This window comes from Plecotus auritus, assembly GCF_963455305.1.
Source record: "Plecotus auritus genome assembly, chromosome: 8".
NCBI classification, from domain to species: Eukaryota; Metazoa; Chordata; class Mammalia; order Chiroptera; family Vespertilionidae; genus Plecotus; species Plecotus auritus.
The window spans coordinates 69,125,967-69,143,246 of record NC_137782.1 but is presented as its reverse complement, the minus strand read 5'-3'; the positions used below and the strand labels follow the sequence as shown (position 1 = coordinate 69,143,246).

The following is a 17,280-nucleotide window of genomic DNA, read 5'->3' as shown; positions in this document are numbered from 1 at the left end:
AGCGAAAATCACTCCCTTACAAAACTGACCTTGGGCAGGCGTCTTAGGAAGCAAGGCCACTGTGCAGTTTTCTGAGAGTGGTGCTCTCTGCCCTGAGTCATTCACATCATCCCCCACCCACCCGTCCACATCAGGGATGTTCCTGGGCCTGCCAGGACTCACTGACAGTCTGAAGATCTGAACTCAAGGATCCACTCGAATTGGCCTCCAGCCAACTCAGCAACTAGCTTAGACTCAAATCACAGGGTTTGCTTAAGCTCCCTTAAAACATACCTTTGGAATCTTCTTGCATAATATAAGTCAATTTACAGGATAGGAGGCCCAGTGGGAAAAGAAATTTCATTGAAGTGGTTTCAAAGTCTACTTGTATAAAGTTAAAGGTGCATTTCACCCCTTCTGACAGAGACACTAGTTTCAAACATACATTATAGAATTGTACAACTCTAAATGTTTTAAATATAGTTACACTGTAGATACTAAAAGGTTCAGAATATAAAACTGGCCAAAAAAAAAAAATCAAAAACATAAATAAGGCCCAGGCTGCCTTAAAAGGTCTTACTTGCAGGAGTAAAACGTGTGTATATCTGTGATGCTGAGGCGGCACACGCACACAAAGGGAAAGACTTGGGTGTCCTGTGAGTAGTGACAAGAAAAACTCACCAGGTTCCTCAAAAAAAGTAAAAATGGAACTGCCATTTGACCCAGCGATCCCACTTCTGAGAATATATCCTAAGAATCCTGAAACACCAATGAGAAAAAATATATGCACCCCTATGTTCATAGCAGCATAACTTACAATAGCTAAGATCTGGAAACAGCCCAAGTGCCCATCAGTAGATGAGTGGATAAAAAAAAAAACTGTGGTACATTTACACCGTGGAATATTTTGTAGCAGTAAAAAAGAAGTAACTCTACCCTTTGCAACAGCATGGATGGAACTGGAGAGCATTATGCTAAGTTAAATAAGCCAGAAAGAGAAAGACAAGTATCACATGATCTCACTCATATGTGGAATCTAATGAACAAAATAAACTGACGAACAAAATAGGACCAGAAACATGGAAGCATGGAACAGACTGACAGATCTCAGAGGGAAGAGGGAGTGGGGGGACGGCAAGAGATTAACCAAAGAACTTACTAGTATATGCATATATGCATAAGCCATGGACACAGACAACAGTGTGGGGAAGGCCTGGGGTGAGGGCAGGGTGGAGGGGAGAAATGGGGGGAGGGGAATACACATCTGTAATACTCTCAACAATTAAAAACTCACCAGGGAGGGTGCCCAGGCTCAGCCCTCTGCAGAAGAGCCCTGGTTGCTGTAACACCCTTGTTCATCAGCTCCTTTATATCACTACTTATGAACTAACAGCAACTTAAGCCCCAACCTGTCACAGGTCAGGCCTCCTAAGCTTGAGGGAACGGTGCAAAATTTCAGATGCACTTATGCCACTTTCACAAAGGCAAGTGGGGCTGGGACGATCTAGTCCTTGTCCTGTTGGGCAGACGCTGTGATGGAGACTGGAGTCCACCAGGGGACCCTGGGAATCTCTCTCCCCTCTGGCCCTCAACTTCAAGGTGCTCGTGGCTCTCATCGAGGTACCTCGGAAGGTCGTTATGAGAATATATAGGATTCAAACTGAAAAACAACACAAAAATCTCTAAACCAGGCACAGCATTTATGAATACAAATCAAGTGGGGAACATAAAGCCATGCATGGGAATAAGAAACTGAATTCGCGAGGGGGTAGGGCACAGTTTCAGTTGCATTTTATTTCTCACACACACACAAAATGAATCTGAAGTAAGTGTGCCATTAAGATCTGCACAGGTATGTGTTAAAATCTTAAGATATGGGTTCTTATGGGTTCTTGAATCTTATCTTAATGATGAAATATCATCAATAAATGGAAGAAAGAAAAATGTTGTGCTACATAGACACTGCTTTCCAGACTGCCCCCCAGGAAACTCCTCCTATCTCATCAGAGAGAACGTGGAGAACTCCAAAAACAAAAACCCCAAGCTGACCGCCTGGCATTCTTGCTGGCAGCTCTGGTGAGCAACCACCTTCAGCTTCCCAGGACCCTCAGGACCTCCGGACACCCTATCAGCAACCACTTCCACAAAGAAACGTGCCAGGCACCCTGATCCCAAACACAGCCCTGAGTGACTCGCCTGCTGCAGGGCTCCCGCCGAGACGCCTGCTCCCAAGGACCCCAACATGCCCACAGGGAGCAGCACGAGACAATGAGGTGCCTTTCCCAGTTCAGGAGACCAAGCTCGTTCTTCAATAAGAAAACCAGGTTCATTCCTAATCACCACCTTAATTCATTGCTGAGACACTGCCTCATCTTAAGAATAAACATTTAGAAAAGACAGGCAAACACTTGCTTTTGGGGGCCCAGGACATGACTCATTACCCACAGCTGCCTCTGCTGACACGACCTTGCTCAGCCAGGATCATGGAAGACTGGAGTTAGAAGACCTCAGAAAACAAGAAGGCAGAGAGGGATGCATCCCGAATACCCGGGGTCCACAGCTAGGACGAAAGCCCATGCAAGACAAAAACACACGTTGTTTTTAAGGGGGACCTGGACCTGAAAAAGAGGAGCCATGTGCTAAAATGGAAGTGAAGGTTCAGAAGAAAGGCCCCGTCAATGCTGCATGCGTGTGGAAGGTCGAGCGGTCTGCCCCAGGATCTGGGCTGCATGTAAACTCAGGGAGGCAGGAAGGCTAATTTAAACAGAAACAAAACAGACTAGCACCAAGTCAGGTGCTAAAGCAAGCCGTCATGCTCATTTGGCAATGAGAACAACCATGGCACAGAACAACTGAACACATTGGCGCACCAAGTTCTCTCTCCTGTACCCCCTTCTCGAAATCAACCTCATCCCTATCATTAAGAAGGGAAACAAAGTAAATCACAGTTGTTGTTTTTTTAAAAATAAGGTCCGCCAGTAAAATACAAACTACATTTAACTGATCACATTATATAAAAAGTGTGCATTTAATCTTCAGAATAGTCAAACCTCTAATTGGGTTGGGTTTTCCAGAGTTTTAAGCAGGACTTTGTGATTTTAGTGAAGAAGACTTGGCAATTGAAATCACTGTAAGAAATAAGTGATTTTTAAAACATACACAATACACATTTGCCTCAGGAGTAATATATATACAATACAGCAGCTACGTGGGTGATCAGTCAAAGGGGCACAAATGAGAAGCCCTCTGCTCCCTGCCTAACGGGCAAGCCCCAGAGAGGATTCAGCAGCAGCCAGTCCACAGCACAAGCATGAACACCATCGTCCCTGAAAAGACAGTGAGCAGACTGCCCCGTGGGAGCCATGAGCCTAAACATGGGGGAAGGGGCTCGGTTACAGTACATGCTACTGTATACACTTGAAATATTACAGTGTGGTGTTTTCTACCAGACTATTATAAATAATGTTGCGTGCCCTCTCGAGAAAACTTCTCAGTCTGTGATGAAATAAGGTGAACCCATATCTTAAAGCAGAGCTCAGGTTCCACAGGATTTCACGTGGACAGAATGCTGATCTGAGAATAAGCCTTTGTCCCTCCAGCCCACGGCAGGCAGACCCCTGGAGCTCCAGGCAGGATTACAGAGCAGCTTGGGTGAAAGCTCTCCTGGCAAAGACATCCAAGCTGTGCACCTCCTCCCTGCTGGGGAGAAGGGGTAGTACAGGTACGGGGGACGCCGACAGGGTCGGAACACATGAACAGCCACTCCCTGATCGAGCCTAGTTCAACTGATGAGACCAGAAGTACCTGGGCAACACTGTCTTCCAGGTTTTTAAAACTTCTGTTTAAAAAACCCAAATAGTTTCACCCCCATGACTTCTTTCCAACTCAAAGCTATAGTTTACTCACAACCCAAATCATAAGCACATAGACTGTACATACAGAATTTTTTTTAAAAAAACCCACAGATAAAAAACACTCTACCAAAAAATTAAAAAAAAAAAAAGACAGTGAGTTGAAGCCTTGTTATCATTTCAGTCACACCAGCTGGGCTGGCCTTGGTGCCCCGCCCCCTTGCTCAGTCCTGCTCTCTCAGCCCTGCGTGGCCCCTACTAGTCCTCCGTGGTATCTGTCAGCATCCCCTTGTCGATCAGGTGAGACTTGAGTGTGCTGAAGATGTGGAGCTGCTGTTCTGGCCGCAAGTTCATGAACTGCTGAATCAGCTTGCTTGGGTTCGGGCCCCTGGAAGAGAATGTGATAAAATGCACTGATGGGGCCCAGCAACTTCTAGGGCTGATTATCCAAGTGGCTGCTTCAACCTCTGGATTCTCTACTAAAGGGGCAGAGGGGCTCAGGGATCCATAAGTAAATAGTAGCAATGGAAAACTGCATTTATATTTAGAATGCTTTTTTCACTAAAACTGAGATATAGCTACAATTCTAGACTTTCACCCTATTTAAAAATCCACCAACTTGGTGCAGAGGGAAAGGCATGTACCTGATAAAACTGGCGATGTACACATTGACAAAGGTGGCCATCAGATACTGGCAATCGAAGCGATCCATGATGCCTCCGTGGCCAGGAATAGTATTGGCAAAGTCCTGTTAGAGGCAGGAGAAGAACTGGTGAGTCTCGCTCAGCCAAGATCAAACCCTGGCCTGTGGTCCCACCTCATTGTCCAGCTACTGCCCCGAGTGGTTGAGAGAAACTAAGTGAGAAGTAAGCATTGTCTCAAATGCTGAGGCTATAATAGGACACAATCTTAAGTTACAAAATGTTGTTTTTAAGAAAGAGGTAAGATATTAACAAATAAATGAAAAATCCAACTATTGAATTTTCCCGGAAACTATGTCTTTTTATGTAAGCTACCTAAATTCTGTGCATGGGTGAAAGCACACATTAATAGCCTAGTATTCTGAAGAGGTTGTAGTTGACGGGGTGATGCGGGGGGGGGGGGGGGGGGAGGCAGAAGACAGGTGAAGAAGGGCCTGGCTGGTTGACAATGAGAGGAACAGAGGTTTTTCCTACTTTGATTTTAAAGGCTCGTTTGAATCCACTTGCAAAGAACCCTCCAAAGGGGCCGATGAGCGAGGCAAAGGTGGAGAGGGCAATGCTGTGAATCTGGAAAGGGTACATCCGGACGATTTTCTGAGAAGAATAAATGAAGTAAAAGTCAAGATGCCTACAGGCCAGGCTTATTACATGTTAACATTAAGTAACTCTTTATGCAATTAACTATATTCCCTCCCCCCCACCCCTCCAAAAAACATTAATTAGTAAGAAGACTGATTTTTTAAAAATCTCTAATGTCTGCTTAATAGAAGACATTAAGATATTCTGCATTTAATTTTTTGATATATTGTTTTGGTTGAAGTATATGAAGAAAATCCAGCCTTACAGAGATATGTAGTTGAAAAGAGGAAGAGTATTTTGGCACCACCTTTTCAGATAATTATGGGTATTCTTTGACACTACACCAGAATTTGATAAGTGGTAGTTCCTTACAAATTTGGTGCAATGTGAAATCTGAAATCCTATCAATGAACTTTTATACTCTTAAATTAAAATCCACTGGTCTATCTGGCACTCTGAATGGATCTTTTACCCATACCTGACTGTGTGAATCCATTCACTGATTTATGTCAACCTTCCAGGCACATATGCAGGCACATTTAGCTATACAATGTCAAAACATTACATATTAAAGCTACCACAGATCTTATCAGAAAACCCTTTAAGTATTAGGATGCTGTCAAGCTCATAGAAGGCACACACTTTCTAAAATTCTACACTCACATGAAAGCCACATTTTATCAGTGTTAACAATTACTGTCAACTGTTTTCCTCGAAGTGACAGGCTCATTTCATTCATTTTCAAGAAAAATGTCTGTCAACTATCCAGTCTAAAACACTATAGTTTGTCAGTTCTTTTCAAGTAAAAATTGTTATAAAAAAGCAGCTAGGGTCCTAGCTGTTTTGGCTCAGTGGGTAGAGCGTCGGCCTGGGGACTGAAAGGTTCCGGATTCGATTCTGGTCAAGGTCACATGCCTGGGTTGTGGTCTTGATCCCCAACAGGGGTCATGCAAGAAGCAGCTGGTCAATGATTCTCTCTCATCATTTATGTTTCTCTCTCACCCTCCCCCTCTCCCTTCCTCTCTGAAATCAATAAAAATATATACTTTTTTAAAAAGCAGTTAGGCCCAGCCAGTGTTGCTCAGTGGTTGAGCATCCACCTATAACCAGGTCATGATTTGATTCCTGGTCAGGGCATATGACCGGGTTGCAGGCTCGATCCCCAGTGGGGGGCATGAAGGAGGCAGCCCATCAATGATTCTCATCATTGATGTTTCTATCTTTCTTTCCCTTTTCCTTCCTCTCTGAAATCAATAAAAATATATTTTAAAAATAAAAACAAAAATAAATTAAAATAAAACAGCTAAGGCAGTTCCTAAGTTAAGGAAGTGCCTACACACTTTTCCTTTAGGTAATCAAGTACTTCAGTATTCAGCAGAAGTGTTTTATGCTGTTTTGGTATAAAGAGTATTAGAAAGGTGTGTACTCAAGGGTCAAAATTTAATAAAATTAATAATTTTACTATTTCACCAAAGACACCCTTAAAAGGAACTGGCTTATTTTTATTGAGAGGGTGTAGCATGAAGACTCCAATGATTTAGTCCAGTTTGGTGCCACCACCTTCACTCATGCTAAGTCGCCCGCAGGTTTACCCACCACTGCTTTTGTCAACAAAGTGGACAAGGCAAATAATGTCACTGTATTATTATAAAAACTAGAGGCCCAGTGCACGGGGATTTGTGCACTGGTGGGGGGTGGTGGCTTGTGGGAATCAGCCTGCTGTGGGAGTGCCACTCATTCCAGTCAGCCGAGTGGCTGTGGACCCACCCTCTGAGCGGCTGCTCCCTGGTCCGGCATCTTCTGTGGAGCCAGAGCACTTGTCTGTCTCTCCAGGGGACCCAGTCGGGGCCGGGCCCAGGGACAATAGCACTGAGAGGCGGCAGAGTAGTCCTCAGTCCTACAATGGCCACGAACCCACCTCCCAGCCTCCAGGGTCACCCAGCAGCGGTAGCACTGTGCAGCCTGCAGGCGTCTGGAAGAGGTGGCAGGGAGCGAGGAGGAGGAACCTGGGGCAAGGAGGCGACAATAGCAGCCTAGGTTCCTGCCCGTGGGCCCGGGGTTTGCATCCTGGTCAACCAAGCAGCACTCCCACTGTGGTAGCGCAGACCACCAGGAGGCAGCTCTTGCGTTGTCTTCCCCCTGGTGGTCAGTGCACGTCATAGCGATTGGTCAACCAGTCATTCTGGTCGTTCTGCCGTTCAGTCACTGGGCTTTTATTATATAGGATAGTTGTGACCTCAGAGACCCCCTGAAAGTATCTTAGGGTCCTCCAAGAATCCCCAAAGCACACTTTGAGAATCACTGGTCCTAATGATTTGAAGTAGGAAGAAAAGTCTCCTCCTGTCCTCACTGTAAACAGACTTAACAATTCTCCTTCATCCTGGGGCCACAACTTTGGGGAAAGGAAGGTGGCTTTTCTGAGTGGTGGAGAGGGGGCTCTCTCCTGCAGTCACTATCCCACTGAGGTTAGTTCCCTCCATGGAAGTGGCACATACCCAGCCAATGACCGACTGGATCACTTCAGGAATGTTGTACTCATGTAAGCGAAACAGATCCGAGGGCTCACAGTCCACAGTGAAGCTATTGGTGTCATTGTTGTACTCCACGGGGCAGACAAAGCATCTGTACCCAGACATCACATAGGACAGCTGAGGATGAAGAACAGAGAGACAGGCAAAGGAGACAAGTTCAGCCACCCTGCCTGGGCAGCAGACACCTGGTTTTCCCATGTCCCTTACAGTGCCTAGCACCCTCTAACTGCAAGCCATGCGCTGAATCAGAGGTTTAGGTTTCACCACATTTTACCTGAACTGAGGGAGGGAGGCCACACCCTGTTGAGGTTGCACACATGCATACTTGCTCAAACTTTCCTGTGCTGACTGAATCCAGGAAAGACCTGAGAAATGTGGAATGTGGTGAAGAAATTTCTACCCACTTGGAGAGCTACAGTCCATTTTCTCAGAATCTCTTAACTTGGTGCTCACTGGAGGCAGGAGGTGATGGAACTGTATAGGGAGAGGCAGGCAGCCAAGAGGAAGAAAACTGAAGAGCAATAAGGTAAGGAAGCTAACACTGAAGGACAGATGAACAACACACAAAGGGGAGAATGGTCTGGGTCAGAGCAGGGAATGGTGTTCTTAAAAGGGCTGGGAGATCATCCACTATGAGCAGGGCACACAAAAGAGAAAATATGAGCTGGAGTGGCATATTTCACCCCACCTCTTACTCGCCAGTGCCAATCACCCAGACCTTGACATAGCAAATGCCTGGACAAGAGCGCCACCTGCTGAGTGTTGCATGCATCAGCAAGAGAGAAGTACAGGTGCACATGGCCCCTGCTCCTAGACTACCAAGACCCTGCTTGAAAACTGGCAGATGAAGACCAGCTGGTGCTCCCTGTGCCAGTTACAAAGTGTGCCATGCTGGTGCCCCTCTTCAGAGCAAGGTCCCCATCCAGGAGGACAGAGTCCTTGGCCTTGGGAGACATGCCCTCTAGCCCTGGATAAGCTTCAAAGATGGGTATGAGGCTTCTGTCACTCCCCCACCTAACAGAGAGCCACCACCTACCAGAAGGCCAAACAGCACAGTAGCAAAGAAGCCCCCAATGAAGCCTTCCCAGGTCTTCTTTGGCGACAGCTGTGGACAGAGAACAAGTTCTTAGCAGAGGGAATTTTGATTTCTTTGGCTTTGGGACAATGAATATTTGTTAAAACTCTCTGTTAATCACCTCACTATCTAAAATACCCCCATGCTTGGTTTCCTTGTTCCCTGCCTGATTCCCCTCAGTTTCCTTTCTTGAAGTGGACATTCAAATCATTTAATTATATTATAGAACAGCATACTAATTAAATAGCAATACTCAAATTCATATCAAAGCCCCCAAAATATGCTTATATAGTCTATAAAAATATTTTATTTTTTGCTGGAATAAATAAATATTTATGTGCAAAAACATGAACTTGGACCCTAATTTCACATCACATATAAAAATTAACTCAATCAAAGGAAAGGCAGGGGAGGGGGGGAGAGGGAGCTAAGAGGTCAACCAAAGGACTTATATGCATGTATGTAAGTATAACCAATGGACACAGACAATAGAGGGGTGAGGGCCTGTGCTGGGGTGGCAGGGGGGGCAGGAGGAGGCTGGAAGAAGTCAATGAGGGAAAAAGGAGACATATATAATACTTAAAGAATAAAGAATAGAATTTAACAATAAAGAATTTAAAAATAATAAAGAATTTTTAAATAATAATAAAATTAAGAAAAAAATTAACTCAAAATAGATCATTATTCATAAAACAGTATAACTTTTTAAATTTACATTTGACTCTATTCTTCCTTAGGCACCAAGTATTTTAATCTTTATTCATTTTTTTCTTTCTATAATCTTCTCCTGAGTTTGAGCAACTCTCATTTTCTCTTTTCTGTTTCTGTCCATTTCTCTTAGTCTTTGAATTTTTGATATTTGAATTTTCTTTATTAGTTTTTTTTTTCTTGTGGGTAACTGTCGATGTTTACCTTTGTTTTTTCTTTAAAACTAATGTAATACCACCTTTCTCCAGGATGACATGAAGATATACACACCAGCTAGATCTCCTCTGTTTCCCAAGCTGTTCTACTCGTATTGAGAGCATCACCCTTCCCCCCTTATGGTGATAGTTCATGTTAGGGTGATCCATTTACCTTGATGAGTGGGGTCCGACCAAAGAAGAATCCAAACATATAGGCCATGATGTCATTACAGATCACGCAAGAAATGGGGACAATGAACCTAGGAAATAAACCAAAGGATAAACACTACCGAGATAATAATACCTCAAAAGTCCACAAAATAATACCATTCATAAATTCCAGTACTGAACGAAGTAACTCAGAGTACTTGTTACCCATTAAGAAATAACTTTTTTAAAGAGATTTTTAAATTATTATTATTGATTTGAGAGAAAGAGAGAGAGAGAGAGAGAGAGAGAGAGAGAGAGAGAGAGAGAGAGAGAAAGGTGTGGGAGAGAAGCATTGATCAGCTGCCTCCCACACGCACCCAACAGGATGGAACCCACCACCACCTGGGTATGTGCCCTGACTGGGAATCAAACCCACCACCTTTTGGTGTACAGGAGATGCTTCAACCAACTGAGCCACCTGGCCAGGACAGAAATGACTTTTAAAAAAATAAAATACCAAACAAGCCCTTCCTACTACCTGGCACATAGCAGGCATTCAAATGTTTACTGAATGACTACTGAATAAATAAAAGTGGCATTCTATAAAATGTCATTTATTCTTTTGTCATTATAAAGTAATTATCTACACAATAAAACAAATTTAAACTGTAAAGAAAAGAAAAAATAAATAAAAGTTTTCCTTGTTTCTCCCATCCTATCTCCATTCCCCAAAATAGCCACTTGCAATCAATCATTTGTGGTTTTTCTTCTTGTAGTAGTTGCCTCCATAATTCTAATAAGTAATATACACTGAGTGGCCAGATTATTATGATCTGTGAACACATAATAATCTGGCCACTCAGTGTATATCCTATATAATAAAAGGCTAATATCCAAATTGTCCCCTCGACCAGGAGTTCAACCAGCAGGCAGGCTGGCCAACCGCCCATGTCCCCTCCCCCTGGCCAGTCTTGCCAGACCCCATCCATGCACGAATTCATGTACCAGGCCTCTAATATGTGTGTGTATGTATATATATACATACATACATACACACACATACACTGAGTGTGTGTGTGTGTGTGTGTGTATATATATATATATATATGTATGTATATATATATATATACATACACACACATACACTAATGTGTATGTGTATATATACATACATACACACACATACACTAATATGTGTGTATGTGTGTGTATATATATATATATATATACATACACACACATACACTGAGTGGCCAGATTATTATGCGTTCAGAGATCATAATAATCAAGAGGTCATAATAATGTGGCCACTAAGTATACTTCTGTGTACTACTAGGATCTCTATCTAGTAAGCCCTCCCTTTCCCTAGGACTATCCTGAGGGTAAAACCACATCCACACACACCTAGGTTTCTTCCCTTCCTCCCCCTGCTGGTCTGGTCATCCCCATCATGAAACTGGTGGTGGGGGAGGGAGGGGCACAATTTCCACACTTGTGCCATCACCCTCCTCTCCTCACTCTCCACTCTCTAACAGTCACTTTTTTTTAATTTCCTCTATTACAGACTTATGCATAAGTTTCCTGGCCCATCAACTATAAGCAACATTTCTGGACTTCCTGTTTGTTAAGGAGGGAATTAGAGCATCTGTATTCTCCCAACCCCCACAACATTTACTTCGTGGAGGCTTCTAGCACATACTCTCTGCTCTGCAGCTATAATTAAGTCTTAAAGGTTGAGTCTGAAAACCAGTAACTAGCAGCCGTGGGCAAACTATGGCCCGCGGGCCGGATCTGGCCCATTCGGCTGTTCTATCCAGCCCGCGGAGCCGGAAGAGCGGAGGGTTCTCTTGCTCTCCCCTCCGCTCCTTTACTTTGAATTTATATTAGTTCACACAAACACTCCATCCATGCTTTTGTTCCGGCCCTCCAGTCCAGTTTAAGAACCCATTGTGGCCCTCGAGTCAAAAAGTTTGCCCACCCCTGATAGAGATTTTAATAACTGTATTATTCACTGTAGAAACAAATAGTATATCTGGCCCTAAAGATAGGACTTAGCATGTGCCACTGTTAAGAAACACCTAACAGAAACTGAAAGAAAGGGAAGGAGCTGTATGCCCTAACCATAATACCTATAAAATTTATATAAGCTAGTCTTTGTTCCAAGCACTTTAAGTGTATTTACTAATTTATTCCTCAGGAGGTGGGGGATACTATACCTCATTCTGAGATCTGGAAACAAAAGCGCAGCCTGGGGTCTTACCCACAATACTTTAGTACCTCTCTTATATACCCTAGGCCAGGCCACACCACACCTCTTCACTAAGACCATCCAGCTTCTTCAACCAGCCTGCTAATTTCTATCAATGCTGATAGATTACCTGTTGAAACTGTGGGAGGCTGTTGGACAGGCATGAGTAGAGCAAGGACAATGGGCCAGGTACAGATGGTCATCAGGGCAGAAAGCCCTGGGTGCCCAGCAACAGGCAAAACTGGGAAAACAAGGTCCTCGCCCCCAGGGTAACCTTTCCTCCCCTAACCTTTCCTCCCCCAGCGTATCACTGGTCACGTGGTCACTTCAGACCTCCTAACCTTTCTTATGGCTGGTAACGCGTTCGGACCTTTCCTGCCCTGGCCTGTTACTAGTCATGTGGTAGCCCTTAAGCATTAAGACTCCAGGACAATGAAGTTTTGACCCAAACCAAATACATCTAGGCTTCAGTTGTGTTTCAACTCCAGGCACAGAAAAGCAGCAAAACCAAACAAATGGTGCCACAATGACCTCAGGACCAGTTGCGATGACTAATGACCCCCTGGCCTGGCACTGATCAATCAGTAGAGACCCTTACTCTGAAGGACACACCTGGAAAGCTGATGAATGAATATTCTACTGAGATTTCCCCTCAAATCCCCACCTTAAACGCCTTTAGGACAGAGGACCCAGCATGCTCTCCCTCCTCTTTCTCCCCAGGCTTGTTACCCTTTCCCTTCTTTCTCCTAAGCTCCAAAGGCCCTTTTTTTGCCTCTGTAACTTGTTTCCAGAGCCCATTTCTTCTACCACTCACTTCTACTTCAGTGACTTTCTAAATAAACTTTCTCTTGTAGTTTAGGTCTTGGCTCTGAATTCTTTCTTAGCCAGAACTCAAGGATCAAGGTCACTGAGCCAAGATCCAGTCTGACTCCACCCGTCTAACACCTGGTGCCATTCTCACCACCACCAAAAAACTACTGCATTTCTGGAATAAAATCTACTAAGTACTAGTACAGTCATGTGCAGTTTAACTATGGAGATACCATTCTCAGAAATACAGTGTTAGAGGATTGCATCCTTATACCAACATCATAGAGTGCACTTACACAAACCTAGATGGTGTAGCCTGCCATACACCTAGGCTATAGCCTATTGCTTTATAGGGGAGGAAAAATAATTTTCCCTCTACCCTTCTGGGCTTTTGGCTGACACATCCGTGTAATAATAGGAGAAAAACAAAAATTTAAAACCATGTATACCAGGAAAACTGAGTAACTGGCCAAAATGGCTGAAACTACTACATTAAATAGCATCTTCAGCTGAAGACAAAAGAATATACTAGAGATAGGGAGGAGTCAGTTATAGGCTATCAGGGAGAGCAAAATAAACAAGAGTAAGGTTGTTATGCAGATTTAAGTCCATTTGTTCTCTCCTGCCTCAATTACAGTTTGTAGAAACAATGTTATCCCCCTCTTCCTGGTACAGCAGGGACCCTTAAAAATGGAGATTTTCCCCTACAAATGTTAATGTATTTTACAAAAGGCAACTTCTACTTGGTTTTCAGAGCTTATCCCAAGTCTGATATTTCTTAAAATTAACCAGCCTAAAATAATCCTATGCCAAGTAGAGATATTTGGGGTTGACACACTCTGTTCCCCTATACCTCCTAATCTGTACAGTATGCTACTGTGCTGAATACTGTAGGCAATTATAACACAACTAGAGGTCCGGTGCACGAAATTCGTGCGGGGAAGGGGGGGGAAGGGGGGAGAAGGGGGGGGAAGGGGTGTCCCTCAGCCCAGCCTGCACCCTCTCCAATCTGGGACCCCTCAAGGGATGTCCGACTGCCCTTTTAGGCCCGATCCTATCCTAAACGGGCAGTCAGACGTCACTCTCACAATCCAGGACTGCTGGCTCCCAACTGCTCGCCTGCCTGCCTTCCTGATCTCCCCTAACCACTTCTGCCTGCCAGCCTGATCACCCCCTAACCACTCCCCTGCCAGCCTGATTGATGCCTAACTGCTCCCCTGACAGCCTGACTGCCCCTAACTGCCCTCCCCTGCAGGCCTGATTGCCCCCCCAACTGCCCTCCCCTGCAGGCCTGGGTCCCCCCCAACTGCCCTTCCCTGTAGGCCCGGTCACCCCCAACTTCCCTCCTCTGCCAGCCTGGTCACCCCTAACTGCCCTCCCCTGCAGGCTTGATCGCCCCCAACTGCCCTCCCTTGCAGGCCTGGTCCCCCACAACTGCTCTCCCCTCCTGGCCTGATCACCTACAACTGCCCTCCCTTTCAGGCCTGGTCCCTCCCAACTGCCCTCCCCTGCTGGCCATCTTATGTCCACATGGGGGCAGCCATCTTGTGTGTTGGAGTGATGGTCAATTTGCATATTACTCTTTTATTAGATATGATAGAGGCCTGGTGCACGGGTGGGGGCCAGCTGGTTTGCCCTGAAGGGTGTCCCGGATCAGGGTGGGGGTTCCCTTGGGGCATGGAGCGGCCTGGGCGAGGGGCCTGTGGTTGTTTGCAGGCCTGCCACGCACCCCAGCGACCCAAGCAGAGGCCCTGGTATCTGGAATTTATTTATCTTCTATAATTGAAACTTTGTAGCCTTGAGCAGAGGCCAGGGCCGGCCAGGGTTGGGGAGAAGCTTGGCTTCCTCCATCGCCAGGGGCAACCCAAGCCTCCAGCTGGCTCCAGCTCCATGGCTGCCGCCATTTTTGTTGGGATTTATTTATCTTCTATACTTGAAACATTGTAGCCTTGAGCAAAGGCCGGGGCAGGCCAGGGCGGGCGGAAAGCTTGGCTTCCTCCATCACCGGGGGCAACCCAAGCCTCCTGCTCTCTCCAGCTCTGTGGCCACCGCCATATTTGTTGGGTTAATTTGCATACTTGCTCCTGATTGGCTGGTGGGCGTGACTTGTGGGCATAGCAGAGGTATGGTCAATTTGCATGTTTCTTTTATTAGATAGGATGGTAAGTATCTGTAACGCATCACACTAGGCAATAGGAATTTTTCAGTTCCATTGGAGCCACCATAGTGTATATGTTCGTCATTGATCAAAACGTTAAGCAGCACATGACTATACACATTCTTTTGACACGTTGCCAGATTCCATTTGCTAAAAGTTTATTTTGAATGGTTTATCTATAATCATAAAAGAAATCAGTTTATCATTCTTGTTTCTCCCTCCACATGCTTATCAGCTTTAGTATTAAGGGCTAGATAAAATTCAGTTGTTTTATCTAGTTATTTTCTATAGTTATTGATCTATTCAAATTTTCTTCTTCATGACATTTAGTAGTTTACATTTTGCCAGAAAGTCATAAAAATTTCTTCCAAGATTTCAAATTGGTGCCATACAGTTGCATTATCTTTAAATATCCCTATACCTGTTCATCTAGATTCTAGAACCATAGTTCTCAAAGTGTAGGTCCTGACGAGCAAAACCAGCATCACCTGGGAATGCACTAGAAATTCAAATTCTCAAGCCCCGCCCCAGATGTACTAAAGCAGAAACTCAAGAGATGGGGCTCAGCAACCTGTGTTGTAACCAGCGCAAGGGGAGAACCATTGGCTTAGAAGGTAAGGCACCTGTACATGAGAAACACCTACTAAATAAAAGGGAAAATTCTCTCACTCTCATCACTCACCAGATCATTCCCTCAAACAGGTTGTGGATAACGAGATGTGACTGGGTGACAACAATCAGTAACGTTACATGGGTCCAGCCAAACTGCAAAAGAAGAAAAAGAGTCAACTTTACCTATCGGTTTACCTTAAAAGGAACTTCAAATAACAGGCAGTACCAAATAGAAAATTGCTGAGAAACAAGGAGGAAAGATATTTGCTCTTATTAGAAGGGAGAGGCACAAATCAGGCCTCTGGGAGAAATTCTGTCCCCCAGCTACAGTCCCCATCACGTCAGGACCACATGGCTCACTAGTGAGTAAGTCCACTATGCTCTGAAAGCCTGGATACTTCTAAGTATTTATTGAGTGCCTGGGCACTCAGAGAAGGAATATGTTCAAAGTTGAGAAAGTGATGTAAGATATCTGTGAACAATGCCTTAGGCATTGAGGCAGGATTGTAAGAAAGGAGGAAATTCCTTGACAAGTGGAATGAGGGAAATTGAAAAATTGAAACAAATAGTTCAACAAGGCTGAGCAATGTTAAACAAGGCCTGCTAATAAATCCCCAGATCTTATATTCCCTAACCGAGGACACTTAGGAGCAAATGATTTACACTTCTCCTCTCCAACCAAAGAGTGAGTAGCTTAAATCACACTAGTTAAGGAGAGAGATAACAGAGATCCAGATAGTGCCATTAGGGCTAGCCAAACCCAAAACAGATGAAGTCAGGAGAATAAATAGCAAAACAAACAAACAAAAATTAGAGCCAGACAAATCCAAGATAAAAAATAAAGCAGTGAAGATGACCAGAGAATGAACCCAAACTCCCTATATGCTCATTTTGATGCATCAGTATACTAAAGAACACACCTGGAGAACTGTTGAGACCCTCCATGAGACCTCCCCCTAAAATTCCTGCCTACAGAAAACAGATAAAAACACTTAAGACAAAGGACTCAGTGTGCGCTCTCCCTTGAGCATGCTTGTGCCTCTTCTTTCCTGAGGTGTATATTTTTGCTTTCTTTCTTCTAAGCTCTAAAGGTCCCAGGAGACTTGCAACTGGGGGAACGGCGGGCAACTTATCCAGAGCTAACCCCCTGAACCTATTTCCAAGGGCCCTCCTTCTGCCTCTGTAACTTGTTTCCTGAGTCCATGTAGCCCAGCATGGCTCACTTCTGCCACTTGTTACTGTAATTTCCTTTATTGTGTCTAGGCAACTCCTGTTGCTGCCTTTTCTATCTTAAGCCCTTTCACTCTCCCCAGCTTTAATAAATGTACTCTCAAAATCACCTTGACTGAAATGGTGAAATCTTTCTTACATGAAGTCAAGAACCCAAACATTCCAGATTGTGCCAGGGCAGACCTGGCTTGGTCCCGGTATCTTTCTAGTAATAGTGTTACCTTGAACCCTACCTGGTGCCCACCTTCTTCAGGACCTAGTGGAGAAATTGGTTAAATTAACTGGTATAAATTAAGTAACAGTGATTGGGTCTACTAGTAAGTGGATGTACAGTTGCCAAACTTAGTCAGGCCCTCTTCTTTTGTGCTCTGGGTTCCAGATACATACAGAACAGGCTGTACTTGAGCTTTGATTTCTTATAGAAAAGATGAAACACCTGTTGAATTTCTAT

The 17,280-nt window shown here is 44.5% G+C and overlaps 1 protein-coding gene across 1 annotated transcript in view; it reads right to left on the bottom strand.

The window, feature by feature from the left end:
• Positions 1-322: 322 nt before the first annotated feature.
• Positions 323-17,280, bottom strand: part of CDS2 (CDP-diacylglycerol synthase 2) — a 49,409-nt gene continuing 32,451 nt past the window's right edge. The window contains exons 7-13 of the mRNA XM_080683358.1: positions 15,670-15,752; positions 9,794-9,881; positions 8,678-8,746; positions 7,606-7,758; positions 5,006-5,125; positions 4,475-4,578; positions 323-4,218 (exon numbers count right to left, since the gene is read on the bottom strand). Coding sequence (XP_080539484.1) covers positions 4,089-4,218; positions 4,475-4,578; positions 5,006-5,125; positions 7,606-7,758; positions 8,678-8,746; positions 9,794-9,881; positions 15,670-15,752 — 747 coding nt within the window. The 3' untranslated portion in view covers positions 323-4,088. The remainder of the gene's footprint in view (positions 4,219-4,474; positions 4,579-5,005; positions 5,126-7,605; positions 7,759-8,677; positions 8,747-9,793; positions 9,882-15,669; positions 15,753-17,280) is intronic.